At 39.9% G+C, this 21,347-nt stretch overlaps 1 protein-coding gene across 2 annotated transcripts; it reads right to left on the bottom strand.

Moving 5' to 3' along the window:
• Positions 1-1,346: 1,346 nt before the first annotated feature.
• Positions 1,347-15,929, bottom strand: CDKN3 (cyclin dependent kinase inhibitor 3). Of its 2 annotated transcripts, none has more exons than XM_027111280.1 (8): positions 15,806-15,929; positions 13,352-13,434; positions 11,999-12,054; positions 11,460-11,504; positions 8,853-8,940; positions 4,859-4,890; positions 3,052-3,155; positions 1,347-1,587 (listed from the first exon to the last, which is right to left on the bottom strand). In XM_027111280.1, exons 1-8 carry the CDS (start codon positions 15,812-15,814, stop codon positions 1,501-1,503), a joined length of 504 nt encoding a protein of 167 aa, XP_026967081.1. In that variant the 5' UTR covers positions 15,815-15,929; the 3' UTR covers positions 1,347-1,500. The 2 variants fall into 2 exon arrangements, with proteins under 2 accessions (XP_026967081.1, XP_026967080.1); XM_027111279.1 differs by having other exon boundaries at positions 8,853-9,075; positions 15,806-15,925.
• Positions 15,930-21,347: the final 5,418 nt, after the last annotated feature.

Here is a 21,347-nt window from a genome sequence, read left to right as displayed (position 1 = left end):
ACCAGCACTTGTAGTGGAAATTGAGATACGTGCACTTTGAAAATTCAGTTGATTATTAAAGGATTTGATTAGTCCATGCCAATACTTATCTTCCATTTTCTTAAGTATTCATGAGTAAGCTATATGTTTATATTGGGAGAAAGCTAATATAAGATTTGGTAATGTCAATTTCAATGACTGTTTAAAGTTTAACGGAATATTGTGATTTTTAAACTGTATTTGGTTATAATACCAAAATCATGAGGAAGGTCAGTCTATTATTACAGCCTGTACTTTAAAAAAAATAAATAACTTGCTAGCTATAACTTTTGGCATTTATTACCTTGGGTAAGAAATCCCTAGGGATATGCAATTCTCCCACCTTCCTTCATAGTCTTATAAAACCTTAAGTTCTAGAAACACTGTGTATATAAAAGTATTAAAACATTGATTTTATATTATGGTACATGCTGGCTCTCTGGTCTGAAGTTCCCAAATAGCACCAGTAATTGTTTTATTCTCTAATGAAATTAAAGTAGTCCATCAGAGCAAGAAGAATGACAGAGTAAGACTTTGGGTAATTATATGATTATTTAAAATTAAGGGTTGATGTAGTGAAATTTGCTTTGTCTTGTGTGGAAGTGCCTCTGACTGTTGGTCACGTTTGTGACTACCAGTAGCCAAGAGAGCCATGGCACTCTGCAGCAGTGAAACCACTGAGGTCTCTTAACTTTGACTCACTGTATGATCCTTGTCTACAAATGACTACTTTTGGTAGCTCAACATGGAATTTAAAGACAAAAAGACATGTTCAGTAGCATAGAGTGAAGTGAAGGAGTGGGAGACTGGAGACTTAATCTGTAGATAAGTGCTTTTATAAAATAAATGTGGAGGAGGGAGTAAATTCATTCTGTGTAGTTCCTAGGGTGAAAAAATGAATGCTGTAAAAACAGAGCAGCTGTCTGAACCAACTGGAAGATTCCAGCAAATGCTGGATAAACACCTGTTGGGATGATCTGTATTGGGAGGGAGGTGACGAGGTGATTCAAAGGATCCCTCACAATTCTGTATGTCTATGAAGTAGAGAAAACAGTGGGAGAAATTTCAGAGGAATAGAGGGTAAGAGTTATTTAAATAATTTTAGCATGGCTACTCATACCAATTTTCATATGTATTACTATGTCATATGCTACCCAGTAGTTACTGATAATATGAGGTAAGAGTGTGGTAAAAAATAAAAATATATTTTTCCATATGCTTTTTTCAGCATTGCTTCCAGGTAAAATATATCAGAGCAGCTAGTGATTTTTAAAAGGAATATTGTATACCAGTTTTTCTATCTCCTATAAGAGATGAAAGAGACACAATGAAATTTGTCAATAAAAGCTTTAAGAATATCTGCACATATACATCTACATTCATTACATTCCATTTGATAACAATAGTAGTTTCATTTCAATGCGAATGTTAGAGAACTCAAATTTCTGCTATGGTCATATATATATGCTATTTGAAATTCTTTTATCTAGATACAGATCTTGATAGTGAATCTCTCGATGATAGGTGTGCAGCTAGTTTGTCCCGGAACTCATGAAGATAATTATATTGCTGAAAAAAGTAAAGATATATTGAAATACATTGTAGAAAGCTGATTACCAGAGTAGTCATACTAGTCGGAATCGGGAATCAAAAAAATACTTGATAAAAACAGTTCTACATCCTTTTGTGTAAGGAGGTATTTCTATCTTGAGGAAGTTGTATCTTTCAATAAAGCTACATATAGTGTGAAAAACTTGTTTTAAAAATCTCTAAAAATTAGGAGGTAGCATGAAATAACGGCAGTGTTTTATAAATCTTTAAAATCCTTTCTCCCTTTACTGGCAGGAGGAAGTAAGATTAAAAACACACGAAGATATTCTTTTCGCTAACGCATTTTCCCCTGGGGAGTAAGTACAGGGGAGAGGGCACTTTCTGCAGCAGTTAACGGCAGCGTATCCAAGAAAATCTATTTCTTAATTTACAGAGCCTTAGTTTTCTGCTTTTGGTGATGATAAAATCCATTTGGAACAATTTTCATAGTAGATAATATTAAAATATTAAATTAAAATAAAATCACTGATCTTAACAGATAAGCAAAATAAAATCTTTAAATAATTCATTTGGAGTTTTAATAGCTGCCCAGAGGATATTCTCGCTCTGCCAAGAATCTCATTTTGTATTACTGTTCAGAAATTGAAATTGCATACTGCTAACTTACCTCAGCACAGAGATGGAAAAAGCACGTTTGCCCCAGAATGCTGAGGTGATAATTAATATGGGCTTAATTCTCTCTACGATTAAAGATGTAAAACACGCATATACATATGTTTGACCATGTATTCTGTTTCGTGTCAAAGAGACACTTGGGAACATGTTGATAATAAAGATAATAAAGGGAGCTGCTTCTCTGTTTTCAGAACCTGCTCCTCAGACTTCGTCCTAAAGTTGAGACTGGGTAATTGGGAAAGGAAGGCAAGTTAGCTTTACAGATCTACAAATCAATAATATCCTTGGGGCTTTGCTACTGCAGTGTTTTGGTGTTAAATAGAAAGTTAATGTGAAAGATGTCACTTAGGTTATCCACAGCAAAGGGTAATTAGCATGGTTTTACTTTGTTTTCCTATTATAGTCATTCGTCTATCTTTGTTAATTGTTTTGGTGATACAGTAATAGGATCTTCATGAGATCTTTTTGGTCAAAAATATACCCAGGAAACTACCAAGTTTATAGTAACTGCCTCATTTTTCCAGGTGAGAGGATCCATTCCCAGAACAGAATGGGCAAAAACTGAACAGTAGTGGATCTTGAAAGAGTAAACTGGAAAGTTCAAATTTTTCATTATTTTGTTTGAAAAACTGAACTTTTTCAGACATCCAGGTTATACTTAAATGTAAATTTTTAAAAAGTCAAAATATAAACAGGTGATACATGAATAATAAAGTGCTTTGGATTTTCATTACCCTTTTGGTGAGGTGTTACACTGTGACGGTCTGCCCCTGACCACAGCCTCACGAGAATGGTCACCCTCCTTACCTTTATGGTCTGTATTGCTCCAGAGCCTCTCAGGTCCCTCAGGCTGTCGATGGCTTGCTGCGGTGATATTGTGTCAGACAGGTATAGGAGGAGACAAGCGGCTACTAAATAGAACACGAGACAAAAATTGTGTGCTACGTGTAATATATATTCTTATAGTATATTATAAAGTAATGATATGCTTATACTTCAGACTTCTGTTCGTGCAGAAGACTGAGTTTGGGAAATGAATTAAAAGACTGAGGACTTCTAGTATGTGTTTTTGACAAATTATGATTTTAAATGACTGTGGTTGGATTAAAATTTAACACTGGCTTCATTCTTTTTAAACAGCTTTATTGAGTTATTATAATTCACATCCCATACAATTCATTCATTTAAAGTGCACAATTTAGTGGATTTTAGTGTATTCGCAGTTAAATGCAGCCGCCACCACAGTCAGTTTTAGAACATTTTCATCACCTCAGAAAGAAACCCTGTATACTTTTGTTATCATCCCTCTATCACCCATCACCCCTCCCCTAAGCAACCACTAATTTACTTTGTCTTTATGGATTTGCCTGTTCTAGACATTTCATGTATATGGAATCATACGTGGTCTTTCGCGACTAGCTTCTTTCACTTAGCATAATGTGTTCAAGATTCGTACATATTGTGGCACATATCAGTACTTCATTCCTTTTTATGGGTGAATAATATTCCATTGTATGGCTATACATTTTGTTTATCCATTTGTCAGCTGATGGACATTTAGGTTGTTTCCATTTTTTGGCTATTATGAATAATGTGGCTATGAGTGTTAGTGCACAGGTTTTGTCTGGACCTGTTTTCATTTCTTTGGGGTATATGCCTAGGAGTGAAATTGCTGGGTCGTATGGTCACTCTGTGTGTAACTGTTTGAGGAAGTACTGCCTGGCTGTTTTCCAAAGCAGCTGCACCTTTTTCACTCCCACCAGCAGTGTATTTAGGTTCCAGTTTCTCTACAGCCTCTCCAAAGCTTGTTCTCCATTTTTTGGATAACAGCCATCCTAATATTAGGGTGTTAGGTGGTATCTCACTGTGGTTTTGATTTGCATTTCTCTGAGGACTAAGATGTTGAGCATTTTTCCATGCGCTTATTGGTCATTTTTATATTTTGTTTGGAGAAATGTTTATTCATATCCTTTGCCCATTTTTAAATTTTTTAATTGTCTTTTTACTATTGAGTTGTAAGAGTTCTTTATATAGTCTGGGTAAGTCCTTTATCAGATATATGGTTTTGCAAATATTTTTTTCCCCATTCTGTGGGTTGTCTTTTCATTTTGATAATGTCTTTGAAACACAAAACTTTGTAATTTTGATATTGTCCAACACTAAAAGGAATAACTGTTACTCCCACTGTGGTATTTCATTAGCTGTTTCCCCCCCAATACATTTTTTAAAAGTTTAAAGTTAACATATATAACCTTGTTTTTATGCTTATATTACCCATGGATATTATTTAGAAGTTACTGTCAATATCTTAACACCTGCAAAGGGAGAACATTAGAAAACAAAACAAAACAAAACACAAGAATGCAGGTGCTAAGACCTGTAAATTATGTTTTGTAGAATCCTCCAAAACGATGCTGAAAATACCTCTGACTCCCACCCAGGCTTTCTAGGGAACACCAAATTTAGGGCTTTAAATAATCCTTTGGGTCTTAGCAGATATATATTGTGTTTCGTCTCATTTTCATACAAAGTGAGCATATGGCCCAGAAACACGAGTTTTCGTACTTCGAGGTAAAAAACAACAACAACTGAATAATAGAAATATATTTCTTACCAAGACAGGATCTCCCAAGTCCTCCATAACAGCTGAAAGGGAAGTACAGTTTTGAAGTTTGTACATTTTCATTCCATCCCAACAATTACAACCGGAGACTTGCTCTTTCTGCCTTCTATTTCTACTCTAATGCCTAGCACAGTGCCTTGTACCCAGAGATTAATAAATATTTTTGAATAAATCAATCAAGAGCAAAGTGTGCTTATTTGTTTGTTGGGAGGTATTCCGTACACCTATAAGGGACAAAGAAGGCAGGGCCTTTTTATTGACCTCTTTAAACATCTGAGGAGTGGAACGTGTTACTAAACTGATAGAAATCAGACTACTTTTACCAACTGCCACTTAATTTTTCTCTAAACAAAACCTTAGTGGTTATGGGACAGGTCCGTATGATAATTCTTCATTCATCTAGAAACAGTAAAGAGGCAGTGTATCCTAGAGGTTTAAAGCCTGGGCTCTGGAGCCTCACCGCCTGGGGTTGAATCCTGAATCTGTCACTTATTAGATGTGTGAACCTAAGTTATTTAACCTCTCTGGGCCTCAGCCTTTTCACCTATAAGATGGGGCCGGCAACAGTACCTATGTCACAGTGAGGGCTGAAAGAGAACATTTGTAAAGCTCACAACAGAGCTTGGCACAGAGTAAGAGGTAAATGAACGTTAGCTGCTATTACGTAGCATTGTGAAGAAATGAGCAGTTCTGTATAACTGGATTTTCTGGAAAAACAAGGACTGATTCTTAAGCAATAAAACCATTCATCAGTTTCAAAGATCCTAAAAAAGTGCATTCCATACTTCCTAACTTTCTCAGAGGGTGTACTGATCCTAATTTAGTGCTGACAACTCATCATGAGCATCAGTTACTGTGGTGTATTTGTAGATGGAGCTGTAGATACATGTCTTGTGATAGGATGTGAAACAGAGGACCAAACAGGTACTGACCCCTGTATAACTGATGAACTTGCTTTCTACAAAGTGTCCCAGCTGTAGGCCTGTTTCAGAGATGAGGCTCTACTGTATAAAGGTAGAGAGAGGTAGAACATTTTAGTGGCTTTCTGCGAGATTAAGATGTACCACTTTTGGGACTTCCCTGGTGGCGCAGTGGTTGAGAATCCGCCTGCCAATGCAGGGGACGCAGGTTCGAGCCCTGGCCCGGGAAGATCCCACATGGCGCGGAGCAACTAAGCCCGTGCAGCACAACTACTGAGCCTGCGCTCTAGAGCCCACGAGCCACAACTACTGAAGCCCGCGCGCTTAGAGCCCGTGCTCTGCAACAATAGAAGCCACCGCAATGAGAAGCCCCGCACCGCAACGAAGAGTAGCCCCCGCTCACCAAAACTAGAGAAAGCCCACGCGCAGCAATGAAGACCCAACACAGCCAAAAAAAAAAAAAGAAAAGAAAAAGATTACTTTATATCTTGCTAGCTTTATCTTTACTCCCGTTTGATTGATTCCTACTCATCCTTCAAAACCTAGCTCAAATTTCAACTTCTGAAATGCCTCTGTGCCCCCATAGAAACCACTGCCATCCTGTGTACTGCCTCGTATACACCTGTTTTGAGTATTATTACACTTACATGATAGTGGTGTTGGCTGTGGGTTCCTTGAGAGTGGCGACTGTGTCTAGAGTGTGTGTTTTATATTCACAATGTTTCATACACAGTAGGTGCTATGGGTTGAACTGTGCCCCCCCCCCGTTGTACCTAATTTCTGGTACTGTGCATGTGACCTTATTTGAAAATAGGGTCTTTGCAGATATAATCAAGTTAAGATGAGGTCATTAGGGTGGGTCCTAATCCAATATGACTGGTGTCCTTTTAATAGGAAACACCATATGAAAACACAGACACACAGGGAGAATCATGTGATGACAGAGGCAGAGGGGGGTGATGCAGCCATGAGCCAAAGAATGCCACGGATTGCCGGCCACCACCAGAAGCTAGGAAAAAGTGAGGAAGGACTCTATCCACGTTTTCTGACTGAAGATAGCCCTGCTGACACCTTGATTTTGGACTTCTAGCCACTAGAACTGGGTGGCAATAAACTTCTGTTTTTTAAGCGACCCGGTCTGTGGTCCTTTGTTACAACAGCCGCAGGAAATGATGTAACAAAATAGGCGAGCAGTGTTCACTGACTTTATAAAGGAACAAAAATGTCCAGGGAGGACAGACAACAGAACAGGGAAAAAAATGTACCAGACCCTGTTTCTGAGGGATAAACTCTAGAGCTGTTTAGCAGTGTGGGCACCCAAAGATAGTAGAAAGGATAGAAAATCATCTTTGTCCAAACAAACATTAGTCGCTGTAGGGACACCTTTGAAAGCTCTAGGACAATGAAAATTTCCAGTCATCAGATGCTTTATTTTATGGGCGCCTGAAGCATTTGACATATGCAGGATTGCCCATCCACCTTTCCATTCTGTTTGTATTCAAACACCAGAGCATTTGGTTTGCTAGAACTTGCTAGAGTAGATTTTGTTAAGCTTTTCTAAACTGAGCTAGTTTGATCTGTGGTAATCTTTCAGTAGAGGCTGCTTTCAAAGATGCGTTTGAAACAAAATCTCAGAATTGGTTTGAAAATGGGTTCAAAACCTGTAAAGTATTTTTCACTGGCTCCATCTAACCACCTAATGCTATTTTACTTAGAGTTATCAGAAAATGTAGCACAGGCAACTATTTATTCTAAAATTTTGCTTCTACAATTAGTACTAGATGAGAGATGATGTGTTTCTATAACATTTGGGAACTGTAGGATGTAGGATGGCTTCTAGTTCTTTTTCCCCTACTTTGCAGGTGATAGTTCTCTATATCAGAGTTTACTTTGGTCACAAACAGATATGTGTCCCCTTGTACTGGTTGGTTTGCTTTCAGAACATGAGCTACTGGCATGAAGCCCTGGAGCTCTTGATCTAAGGAGAGAGAAGCTGGCTGGGCTTGCCCTTCTCCAAGGTGCCTGAGACTACTGAGTTATTTGGTAGTCTGTATACTTTCTAGCTCAAAGCAATGACCTTAGAGCTTTTGAGGTATTACACTACTTAATGCTCTATCTTGCTCCAGAAAGGATTAAGAAGATTAGGATGTAAAAAAACAAACAAAGAAACATCCCCCAAACCGAAAAAACAAAAAAAAAACCCAATAAGCACAAAGACCTATGTTTAGTAAATGATGAGTTCTCTTTGCTCTTCACAAATACCTCCTCACATATTAGAATAAGTCTATAGTTTCCTCCTTGTGGCTGGCTCCCCTCTGCTCTGTGGGTCTCACTTCTGGTATAACTAACGTTCCTTTCCACGGTACCACTTAGCGTCTTTCCAATGCTACTGTCTACTGCTGATTGTCACTTTCTTCTTCCTTTCTCCAAGCTACTTTTTTCCTTTCTTCTCATTTTTTCCCCCTTAATCCATTTTCTTTTGTTTTAAACTTTCATACCAGCAGCTTATTTACAGCCACTGACAAACGATGAGAGTCCCTCTTTCATTCAGGTAGCAAATTCATATCATCAAATACAATTTTCAAGTCCTGTTTTTAGGATTGCTCATTGCTTAGGGATAATTCCTTTGCTAATTTTTTAAAAATGGAGTTTCTTGCTGTTGGAAGAAACTAAACAACTGAAAGGCCGACCAGTAGGTATGGTGTTACATAACAGGAATGATGCCCTCACCTTTTTGGGAAGGAGAGGGTCCCAAAATCATGAGTAAAGGTCTAAGACAAAAGGAAAGAAAGCGAAAAAAAAAAAAAAAAAAAAGCCGGTTACCCTATCCTAAACATTTCCTAATCTACTCATCTATTGTCCTTACTCTTCAAAAGTAATAATGGCAAATATCTGAGTGCTTGCTCTGTGCCAGGCATGGTGCTAGTACTTTTCATGTATTATCTCCTTTTGATCCTTGCAACAAACTATAAGGTAGGTAATAACTGCATAAGGATGCAATAATTTGAGAAATCATTTTGACTGGGACATTTTTCATGTAATATATGGAGAAAAGGAAAACATACTGTATTAAGGTTTTTCGGTTATTTTTAAGGCAGATTTCAAGCTCCTCCATTATGTCACAGCAGCTGGCTATGTCAGGAGTCCCTCCATCTGGAATCGGATGATGATGAGTGATAATTCCATACTGATGGTAGAGGCCCACAAGGTTTGGAACTCTATATTTTGACAGTTCCCCTCTGGTGCAGAAAACAAATATGTCTTGTATACCATAGCTCTTTAGTTCTTCTGCCAATAGACCAAGATACACAAGGACACACATGGACAAAACATTACAAATTTAAATACAGTCGGGAGGGAAAATATGGAGTTAAGTTCCTTAAGCCAAACAAACTAAGTAAATGACAAGTGATAACCTCTGAAGTGCTCATTGATAATCTAAAACAATACTGATCTGTCTTCAAACTAGGGTAAAAACCAAGTCACTAAGCACAAAATAGTAATTAGAAACATCTGAACCAAAAGGTTATTAAAATGAAACCTGACTTTATAAGTCAAAATGTTTTTTTACTGGATTGTAAGACATCCATTATATTGCTGTTTTGAAAAAAAATTTTTTTTACAATAAATACTGCTTTAAAATAAATTGTAAAAACACCTACTATTTCAAAATAAGAAGGAATGATAGCACACTTTTTCCCATTTTCTTCTCACCAAATCAATGGTGTTTGCTGTGTACAAGTCTCTGTTATTTTGTTTTAGCCTAAGCACTGTATATAAAATCTCCTGCATAGCCATGGTGCCAGAGCTCTTGTATTCTCACCTATATTTGCACTGTACCACACCATCATGTATTTAATTTTAGGGACTACGTTTCTAGGAAATAAAGCATTAGCTGTATGAAAATTATGTGACTTAGCGAATTTCAGTATAATGATATGAACCAAGCGAGAGTACTGCAGGCCATTCTGTTCACTGGAGCTTCCTTAGGGCAATATTCACTACAGAGCATTTGGTTCATAATGAATAATTCTGACTCATCTGGTTCCCCTTTTTCTCTCCCCACCCACTAAATCCTAGGACATTTAGCTATTTAAGTACAAAGTACTTTTTATCATGAAACTCTAAACCTGTACTTGAAATATGGCTAGTCCAAATTGAGATGTATTGTAAATGTAAAATACGTATCTGATTTCAAAGACCAAGTACCAAAAAACTATCTCAATAATTTGTTTTATACTTAAAACCCATTGAAACGATACTATTTAGCCTATATGAGGTTAAATCAAGTATATTACTAAAATTAATTTTACCCGTTTTTACTTTTTTAATGTGGCCCCTAGAAAATGTCAAAAGTACATATATTGCCTCTATTTGTGGCTCCCAATATGTTTCTGTTGGACAGTGCTCCTCTAGATAACACTATTAAGCTTTTGTACTTGTAAAAGGGTTTAACTTGTAGTTGACATCCATAACCATTTTTAAGAGAGTAGGTAAATTTCCTATTTGCCTCTTGCACGCATTGAATAATTTCTATTATACAGTAGATTTCAACTTTCCCAGAAAGGACTCTGAGGATGGACACAGGAAGTGCTGCCAGGAGAGTCTAGGTCTCCCCCTTCAGACACTGTCATCTGTTTTGTATATTGGATTCCATTTAAGATTTCATTGGAAGAAAAAAAGGTTTGGTAAAAAATTGGAAACTCCTTTTACAGAAGAGACTAAATGAATAGGGCTTTCCAAAATGTGCAAGACTGGTTCTTGAACCAATGATTTCAATGATATTTTGCTTATAACTGAATGTTCTCCAAATGGAAATTTCCTACCATGGTGAGTATCTCTAGAGCAGAAAATCTTTACAAATACTGCAAGGGTCAACTAATCTATTAGTCTTTTCTGGTAGGTAAATTAAAGAAAGTATATTAGCAAATTGATATTCTAGGATAACTAGGACAGAATTTTAAGATTTATAAAATCTATAGTGGTCAGAATCAAACAATATATACATTTTTGTATTGGTTTATTATAAGGACATTGGTAGGACTATCAGGCTTGAGATATTCCAGGCCAACCAGAATAAAATATTTTGGAAGTCTAAATTTGTTAGTATCGTACAATATACAAATTCCAAATTGGGACAGATTATCGGGATATTTGTAGGATTATTAGACTTGAGGCTAAGAGCATCCTTGGGCATGTAGAGATAAGACCCTATTCCATCTTTTCCACCTAGACACTGGTTCTGTAAATTTTCTATGTGGGATGGACAATTTCAATACTACCTCTGGGTTCCCAGCTCAGGCTTAATTTCCAGTATCACAGTCAAGTCTGCAAAGAACAGTATGTTCAAAGATCTGGGCAGTGCAATATCAGCTTTCTATTTACATACTTTTCCCCCTCCAACTTATACATTATAACTCAAATGCAGTTTTTATGTATAGAACTACAAAAATCAGTGAAAAGCAACACTATGTTTAGTAAATGATGAGTCTTCTTTGCCCTTCACAAATACCTATTCACATATTAGAATAAGTCTATAGCTTGAAACTTTATGAAATACCAAACATTTTTTTGGAAAATTCAGGAGAGACTACAGTTTGTTCTTTTTGACAAAGATTTTTAGTATTATTTTTTAAGAACCTATTAAGATGGTTCTGTCATATTACACCTACCTGTATCTTTTTGGATATTTCTTCTAACACCTTTAAATTTACAACCTGTAATAGTAACAAGGCAAGTGCAAGAGTCAGTTTCTGGTCATAAATAACAAGTATATTAAACACATATATAGCTACTGTAGAAAGTCATTACACATGATCATTTATATGCTTCAATTCCATTCTGAATGGGAATTTAAATTTCTTATATTCTTAGGAATATAATTCCAGGGATTCATAGATCCCAGCTGAAGGAACTCTTAATCCAAGGATTCTTTATTCTGTGTCCTTTCTGTAACAGGTAGCTGGCTGTAGTCCTTAGCCTCACATTGTACCCCTGTGTTACATTTTATAAGATAGGTAAATCAGAAATGTAGAACTGTGAATGTGGATGTGGAAGGGTTGAAGAGTGGGTCTACGTTCCTTTCTCTGTAGCCCACCAAGAGGGTTTCCAGAACTGAGTTCCTATGCTGATAGTCTGTGAAATTCTCTTACTGCTCAGTACAGAGAATTATATAAAAAATAATTTCTAATACATCAATAGTGTCACCTACCTGGAAGAGCACATAAACCAAGAAATTGAGAACAGTTCACTCGTGACAGGGGTAGCCTGAAAGGAATAAAACTTTGTCAAGTTTAGTTCAATTTAAAGTTATAGATGGACATTTATACAAACGTGTGTGCCTGCCACTAAATGAAGGTGTTTTAAAGTTTTACAGCAGTCACAAAACAAAAATTCATAGTTAAATATCAATGTATTGGTCACAAAAAGGCTTAGAAAGACTAGGAGTTTTAAAATAGGAACTTATCATTTGCTTTGTTGCAATTTAAGTCTTAAAAGTGGCAAGCTAATTTAAACTAACTTAAAGATAGTAATGCCTAGGTTGCTTACAGCTAGTATAAAGTGTACTTAAGTTATCCTGTGGTTTGTTACCTGAGATATTTTGTGTTAGTAACCTTAGGAAATAAGCTGGAAAATGACCATCTGGCGATTTCATCTTCAGCATTCATTCAAAATTACTATTTTAAGATTTCTTTATAGGACTTCCTTAAACAGATACAATTTCATAGAATAAAAACCACTGGCTACCTATTCTTTGTTGTAATGGATTTTGGTTAAAATGAAATAATTTCAAGAAATCCTATTCCCAGTTTGCAGTGCCTGGGGACAAAGCGGGCAGAGGCTCACCTTGTCTGCAAAACAGAAGATGAATTTAGAGGAAAATATGGGGCATTGTATAAATACCACCTGACTTTGAAAATTAGATGAGTTTTTGAGTTTGAAGGCGGCTTAGAAGGGGAAATGAAAGTTAATTGCTATTTGATGGCAGAACAAAAGAACTATAGGGACAACACTTTTTTTCTCTTCCTACAGCAGGGTCAGTGCTTAAAGAGAGAGATTATTACACTTGCAGCGATTGTAGAGAATCTGCTGTAACCGTAAGTCACTGCCAAAATTCAGAAGTTGATTTTATACAAAAACATTTGTTTTTGTTATTGTATCTATGGTGATGTGGCTTTCATCTTAAACAGGGTCTGCTGATAGATGCATTATTGTGGCAAGTAGTTCTAGGACTGGAATAAATGATAACATAGGTTATCTCATCCTATGTTTGGTACACTATTCTTTTGTTGTAAAAGAATAAGAAGGTTTTGGTACTAAATGGGAGCTCATTCAAATCTTAACTCCTTGTTTCTACTATGGTTTTCTCAATGTATAAGGAAGGAACTCCCACCACTCCCCTTACCCCCCCCCCAAAAAGCTTTATTCTACCATAGATAAGAAAGATAAGAATTATATAATCAGCAGAGGAGAATCATTTTCAATATGCAGACTAAATTCTACAAAGATTATTATGTACACATCAAATATTTTAGCTCGTCATTGATCAGAAAGGTTAACATACCATGATATCTGAATTGGAGTCTGTTCGTCTTCAATAGGCTCTTCGTCTGATGAGTCAAACTCACTTGTTTGCAATGAACTAGGCTTCAAAAGAAATCAGTTATGTTAAATAACTTTAAAGAATATTTACATATAGTTTTAGTATAGCTGATCCTTGCTTAAAGACAAACTGATGCATATTTGCAATTTACTCAAACCTGGAATATCAGAGAGATCAGCGATATCAATAATAAGCTATTGCTGTTTACTGTCCTATTAATAATTACAGCCCCATGTAGTGGAAAGAGTGTTGGATTGGGAACCAAGAAACCTGTCTTCCGGTCCTGGCTCTGCCACTTACTGTATAAACTTGGACAAGCGATGTCAGTTTCTACTGGATCTCAGTTTTCCAAAACTATAAAGTGAGATTTATTCATTCATTCATTCACAAACATTTCTTGGACACCTTCATTTGCCAAGCTCTGGAGATGCAAAGATCCATAAAATAAACAGCCTGCCTTCAGTATAATTGGAGAGACAATGTGTAAATAGATTCAAAAAAGTTAGAAGTGCTAAAATGGCACTATGCCCTTCAGAGCAGGCAAGGGAGTGACTGACTGCTTAGGCAGCTGGAGAAAGCTTCACAGAGGAGAGATCCATTAGTTGGGTTTTGATGGATGAGCAGGAGGTTTTTAAGCAGATAGAGAAGTTAAGGCAATTAAGGCAAAAAGAGAAAGGGCTTTGTACAGTATATTCCCTTGGTGTCCGCGGGGGGTGGGGGGGATTGGTTGGTTCCAGGACCTCTCCCCCCACCGCGGGTTCCAAAATTCCCAGATGCTCAACTCCCTTACATAAAACGGACCAACATGGGACAGCTGGTCCTCTGCATCCACGGACACCGAGAGCTGACTGTATCCAGGAACTGTGACATCAGAGCAGAGAAGAGGAAGCTAAAGAAGTAGTTTTCTCTACCCCATTTCTCAATAAATAACCCCCAAACAGCCTAGCAATTTGGTTGGTGGGTGGGTGGGAGTACAGGTGGAATAACATGTCCCTAACTTTGTGAATCACTGGACTAGAGAGACTGAGATGAACTTTGTGTGCTGATCTAAGGAGTTGAAAATCACGTGGGAAGCATTTCTACATGGAAGATGTGTTACAGGACCAATAAAAAACACACCTTTCTTCTACTTCCTAGTTGGAACCAACTGAGGGATGAGACACTGGAGAGGCAAATGGAGATCAATATATCAGTTTTATTACTGACTGTCAGGTGGAGGATGGAGGATGTGGCTTTAAAGCTGAGGTCAAGTGGGCTTGTCAATTCTTCACTCCAGAATTGGACTTATCCACCCAGGCACAGGCAGTGATGGACAACCCGTGGCTCCCCTGTGGCAGAGAGCACCCCAGATAGTACTCTCTGCAAAGAGAAGGGAAGGAACACAGCTACTTGTGTTCAGTTCCTCCCAAACTCAGGGATCAGATCACTCACTCTTCCCCTTCTGGGGATAAGTGTAGAAAAGAGGCCAGGAGTGAAGGAGAGCTGATGTCCCTCCACATGGAAATATGGGGATTAGCAAGTGTAACTGCCTAATGTCTTTTCTAGCTCTGAAGCTATATTCTATTCTATAATGGTCTTATTTGTAACTACCAGATCACTTTACAGAGCCAATTTAGGCCATGGATTTGAGTTGCTTTGGATCTATCCGTGTTATTATTATCAACTCAACTCAAATGGAGCCCCTTCAACAGGTTGTTAGCTCTGTTGGTAGGTGATGTGAGTCAGGTGGGGCTTCAGATCCTTAAGCCTGTGTTTTCTTTCTTTAAGGCAGTTTTGATGATTCAAGAGTTTCAGTTTGCGTGGCCCATTCACTCAGGCTCTCCCAGTCAGCTTTACAAATCCTAACAGAGTTGGATGTTTCCGCTTCCCCAAGCCCAGAGATTCTTAACTCCAGGGAAAGGGACGCAGTGCCAGGTGGCCCCGTGGAATGGTGGCCGTGGTGACACACCCACAAGCTGGAGGGGTGTTAATCATCTTCCAGGAAGTTTTCCCCGTCCGCGGAGAGGACTGCTCCCCAGGGGGCCCAGGGCATCCCAGGATATGCTTTGGGGCTGGGGTATCAGGCTGAATGATGCACGGAGACACTTAAGCTCTCTATGCCTCAGTTCCTTCGTAAAAGGGGGCTCAGCCCTCTCTGGCAGGGCTGTCGTGAGGCTTAGGAGACCCTGCATGCGACAGCTCACAGCCCACGACAGGCGCACGGCGAATGTCTGTCTTCCCCTCGCCCGCCTCCGACCCTATTCCTTCGCTGCCATCCTTCTTGCAGGTTCCGGGAAGCGTCACCTCCCCTTCCCTGGACGGTTACTGCGCGAGTCGTGTTGCGACCAGGCTGGGGCTGTCCCCGGGCTCAGTAAGTCGCATCGGGGCCGCTCCCATCCCTGCGGCTCGGTTCCTCCAATCCCCGTCCCCACTCACCGGCTTCATAGCTGGCCGCCAGACAACCAGACCGGCCTCCTCCTACCTCGGGCAGCACCAGCGTTTCAACCTCCGCCCCGCGCCCTCTGCCCCTCAGCTCAGCTCACTGGTTCATCCTTCTGTGAGGTGGGGCGAGGCTTCTTCTTGGAACCAATCGGACACTCCCCCTGTTTCTTACTCCGCCCCCGGTGCCCAGGCTCGACCTCTAACCGCTCATTGGTTCCTACGGGGCCTTTGAAACACGCGCCGGAGGAGGACCCTGCTGAGTGTTGATTGGCTGGGAGGGCGCCCTCCTCCCCCCGGTTGGGAGCGGGGTGGGGCGGGGAGAGGGGCGGAGCGATATCTTCTAAAGGCCGCCACAACGCTGTGGGGATGTTGGAAAGCGGTACTTTCTCGAGGCAGGATCCGAAGTGGTACCAGGGTAGGGAATTTTGTTTGTTCTTTTAAATTATTTTTTAAGGGCATGATGGGAAGCATTGACCTGGAGCATCTTGTGAAAACACACCACATCCTGTAGACTTTATAATTGTGGTCATATCTAGTCATATAAATATTATGGGAACCGCCAAAAATCCAGAATATAAGCATACCTTATCAAACGTAGTATGTTTGATATCTTATATTCCTTACCATTTCAGGATATATACAGGTTGGGATGTAGATCAACCTTCCTGTTAACAAAATATCAATGAAATAGTATGTTATGAAGAGGAGATAAAGTCTTCAGATGGTTTTAAGTGCCAGTTTCTAAGTAATTGGCTATTATCTTAAAAAAATATGTTTGATTATTCTCTCCCCCATTCTCCAGTCCCCATTTAGTTGGCCATGGGGAAGAAGGTCACCTGGAGCAATATTACCTGCTGATCTGACAAAAATATGCAGAGCTTTCAGCTCCCTGACTCATGTTGTGGAAACCAGTGGGTAGAGAGCTAATGGGAAGAATTCTTTAGCAAAGAAGATAGCACAGTTTGACTTAGAGACTGTATTAGTCAGGGTTCTCCAGAGAAAAGAACCAATAGGATATGTACATGAAGAGATTTATTTTAAGCTTGGCAAGTCAAAAGCTGATAGGGGAGACTAGGTGGGGCTGGAGACTCAGGAAAAAGTTGGAGTTGGAGTTCAAAGGCAATCTGCTCTAGAACCAGGAATACCTGATATTGCAGGTGAAGTCCAAAGGCCATCTGCTCCAAAATGCCCGCTTGCCTTTTTGTTCAGGCCTTCAATTGATTCAATCAGGACCACCCACATTATAGAGGGGAGTCTGCTTTCCTCAAAGTCCACCAACTGAAATGTTAATCTCCTCCAAAAACACCCTCACAGAAACATCTAGAATACATTTTGAGCAAATATCTGGGCACCATAGCCCAGCTAAGTATGCACATAAAATTAGCCATCAGACAGGTCCAATCATCATTGAACTTGATTCATTAATTTATTCAGAAAATATTTATGAGCATCATCTGTGTCCTAGGTACTATTCAAGGTGCAAGGAATATCTGAGTGAACTAAACAAAGTCCCTGCCTTTATGGGGCTCACATGCTGCTGGGGGAGACTGTCAGGTAGTGATATGTGCTGTGAAGAAAAATTAAAACAAGTGGAGTCTGATGAGGATGCTATTCTAGATAGAAGTCAGGGAAGGCATCTTTGAGCTGTCACTTGAGAAACACCCAAATGAAGAGAGAGAGTGAACCATTTGAATAGTTAGAGGAAGAGTTTTCAGTCTGCCTGAAGAGTAAGGAGGTGCAAAGCCCCTGGGGTGGGAATGTGCTAGGTGTGTTCAAGGAACAGCAGAGAGACCAGTATGGGAGAAGCTGATTGAGTGAGGCTGAGAGAGGTAGGCAATGAAGCAGGGCCTTGTGGGAGGCTTAAGAGCCTCTTTTCTGAAGCATTGAGAGAGGGTCCAAGGAAAGACTGGAAAATTAATTAATTAATTTTTGGCTGCATTGGGTCTTTGTTGCTGTGCACGGGCTTCTCATTGCGGTGGCTTCTCTTGTTGCGGAGCACGGGCTCTAGGCACGCAGGCTTCAGTAGTTGTGGCAGGAGGGCTCAGTAGTTGTGGCTCGCGGGCCCTAGAGTGCAGGCTCAGTAGTTGGGGTGCAGGGGTTTGGTTGCTCCGCAGCATGTGGGATCTTCCGGACCAGGGCTTGAACCCGTGTCCCCTGCATTGGCAGGAGGATTCTTAACCACTGTGCCACCAGGGAAGTCCCCTGATTGTTTAAGTATTATCTGTGGCTACTTTTGCGTTACGGTGGTAGAGTTGAGTAGTTGCAGCAGGGACTGTATGGACTGCAAAACCTAAAATATTTACTCTCTGGTCCTTTACAGAAAAAGTTTGCCCACCCCTGTGATATAGTCTGTGAGAGAAATGTATATTTCTTCTAGTAACATGATTTTAACTCTGTTTCTTGCAAAGGAAGAATCCTGGCCTTATTATGCTAAAACATTCTCCTCTGCTTGGCTTGGTCCCTTCATTATGGGGGTCCCACATAAACTGACAAGGGCTATGGCTGAACTATCTGGTTAAATGGCATCATAGTAACCTAGTTTCTCTCTAATCCCCAAGATTCTCCCTGGAGAGGAGGAGTGGGGGCTGAAGTTCAGCCTGCCACACCTGTAGTCTTCAGTTAATTTTTTGGTGTGTGACTCACGGCTGTTAACAGAAATGTGTGTGGTCAAAACAATGTGGAGGATTTATCCAAACCATCAGAGGGAAAAGTGTTAACATATGTTCACAGACAGATGAGTATCTTTAGAAATGCTCAAAGAGAAACGAAACATGATTGCCATCAGAGGTTGTACTTGGATGTATGTTTTACAAATAGATCCATATTTTAAAAATATTTTAATATGAATGCTAATGGATTTGACATGTGTGTTAGGGAGAGAACACTGGAATCTTAGAGTTGACTGCAACTTGGAGAGATCATACCTCCGCATTCGTGACATGCCAAGTTTAAAAATTTCTCTTGTGCTGACCATCGGTTACAGTATATAACATCTGCAGTAGGCATATGTTGTTTTCCAATTGCTTCTTCCTTTGGTGAGTTGCTCCTGTCTCATTTCATGCAGTCTTGTTGGGCGTGTGACTGGGACTGATCCATAAATGTACCCTATTCCTCTGGTCACAGTTAATGGTCCAGGGAATGCATGTGACCCCAACTGGAGCATCCTTCCTTGTCTTGTGTGCTTTGGTTGCTGGTATCCTTATTTTCTTCTTTACCTTCCTAAGGTCTCTGTTTTACCCCAGAATGATGATGAGTTCTAATTTGCACTGGATAACTGGAGTAGATTGTAAAATATATTTAAAATATTATTTAAATTTTAAAATGCTATTGTATTTTATAGTGGGAATGGATGTAACAACTTCGCTCATTCCACAGACTCTTCTGTCCTGTGACTTTGTCATGCTCTGTCACGAGGTGGAGTATAATACTGCTCTTAAACATGTGCTGGCCTTAGTGACTAGTTTGACTGAGAATATACCAAAGTGATCAATGATAAGCTTGATAAAATTGCATCCTCATGTATCCAGCACCCAGATGAAGTAATGGAACATTACCAGCCCCCAGAAGTCTCCTTCGTCCACTAGCCACCCCAGAGGTTAGCTCTGGTTTGATTTCTGAAACCATTGCTTAATTTTGCTTGCTTACAAGCTGTATATAAATGGTATCTTTGGTGTCCGGCTTCTGTTGCCCACTTCGTGAGATTCATTCATGCTGTTGTGTGGGGTTGTACTTGTTCATTCTCATGGCAGTATTCTGTTGTATGAATGTGCTATAATTTATTCATCTCATCTACTGTTGATAGGCACTGGGTTAGTTTCCAGGGCTGGGCTATTATGAATGGTGCTGCTAAAAATATCCTTGTCCACGTCTTTTGGTAAACATATGTACATAATGCTGTTCAGTATATACTAGGAGTGGAAGTGCATATGTTCATCCTTCGTCCGTACGGCCAGTTTTCCAGAGAGGTGGTACCAATTCACACTCCCACGGGCTGTGTTAGAATTCTAGGTCAACGTTTTGCCCAACATTTAGTATTGCCTGTCTTTTTCATTTTAGCCATTCAGTGGGTGCTAATTTCAAATTGTCAAGAGACTAACACTAATCAGTTGGATATCAGAGAGAATCAGTAGATGCCATTCTTTAAGAGGTAGCAAAATTTCCATAATTTTTAGGAATTTTTGGAAAATGTTTTTGTACTATGTTATCATGTGTAAATATTTTATGCATTATTTTATAAATGTCCATATCATTGCAGTGTCTATATTTTGAGGGTACATGCCTACTTTAGACCGTAAAACTACTGATATGAACAGAGTGGCCCTCAATTTAGGAAGCTTCCCAGATTTAGGCCTCATCAGTGAGCGCCTCGCACTGTGGTGGGAGAAATATTATTTAAGTTTCCCAGGCATCCCCAGCTTGGGGCTAAAATTAAAGTCACAATAACCATCCTTTATGAAATAATATTTCTTTGGTTCCTAGTCTGTCTACTCTATGAAATTGTAGCCCCTGTTTATTCCTCATGCTAGTTCAGTGCATACTCATGGATGACATCCATATGCTCAGAAAGGCAAGGGCAAGGCACCCGCTGTCTTTGGCTCTCCTGCTCTCCCTTGCTTGTCGGGTCACTGCCCAAACCTGGGGCAGCAACCATGCTGACACCCGCCGAAGGTGCTGGGACCACCGCTGACCACTGACGTCCCACCCATCTGCAGTGCCAACTGCACCTTCTCTGTCGCTGCTGAAATTGCTGGCACAGGATTTTGCTAACACTTGCATCTTCGATGTCCCCTGGAGATTTTAATGAAATAGCTCTTTTTAGTTTCACTGGCTGTTTACAGCCATGGAACTTGGGTCGCAGGATGTTGGGGGTGGCCAACACTGGGCAGTACTGAGAATTGTCCCTCCCCTCTGGCTCTGTCTTGATGTCATGGAACCCAATTTGTGTACTTTGACTTTCTCTTCCTTCAGGGTGAGTTTCTTCCCAGGAGAACTCTGGCCTCTTCTGGGAAACAATCCTGACAAGATTATCTCACCCTCTGCTAGCTGTGCTCAAGTATGTCTGAGTCCCGAGTGCTTAGTCTCAAGCTGGGGTGACCTCATGTCCGGTTTAAACCTTAGTCCTGGTTTATGACTGTTGGTTGCCCTAGCGTAATTATTAACAGCTCTCTCTTTTACTTTCCAAAGTGTCCAGGGTGGGGTAGTAAATTATATGGACATTCTCTCTTCAGCCATCTTTAGGAAAGTTTTCCAGAGGTAAAACAGAATCAACAGCACATTTTAGAACAGTCAAGAAATAGAATATATAGGAAAGGGTTTTGAACCCCGAAGGCTGGGTGTGGCATTGCAGCTACGGCCTCGTTTGCTGCCCCTGCTTTTCCTCCCAGCCCCACGGCTGGCAGCCACTTGGCTCCACCTACAGCCTGGTTTCTGCTCTGGTTTTAGATGGTTTCTTCTTTTCACAGGGAGATAGAAGGAGAAAGAGTAAAAGGCTCTGATACTCAGTTGGAGGTTAATACTTGCGGTGGGGGGGCCTACC

The sequence above is a fragment of the Aethalodelphis obliquidens genome, unplaced genomic scaffold, assembly GCF_003676395.1.
Source record: "Aethalodelphis obliquidens isolate GAN/ISIS:26980383/991018 unplaced genomic scaffold, ASM367639v1 scaffold10, whole genome shotgun sequence".
NCBI lineage: Eukaryota > Metazoa > Chordata > Mammalia > Artiodactyla > Delphinidae > Aethalodelphis > Aethalodelphis obliquidens.
Note: the sequence above shows the minus strand (reverse complement) of the source record. Positions and strands in the feature narration are given on the sequence as shown.

Excerpts from the sequence above, each read along its gene's own strand:
- CDKN3 (XM_027111279.1), bottom strand. Across the intron at positions 12,055-13,351 it reads ACTCCAATTCAGATATCATG|GCTACCCCTGTCACGAGTGA; the intron begins GTATGTTAACCT and ends TATTCCTTTCAG. Across the intron at positions 1,588-3,051 it reads GAGCAATACAGACCATAAAG|CAATATAATTATCTTCATGA; the intron begins GTAAGGAGGGTG and ends TACTTTTTTCAG.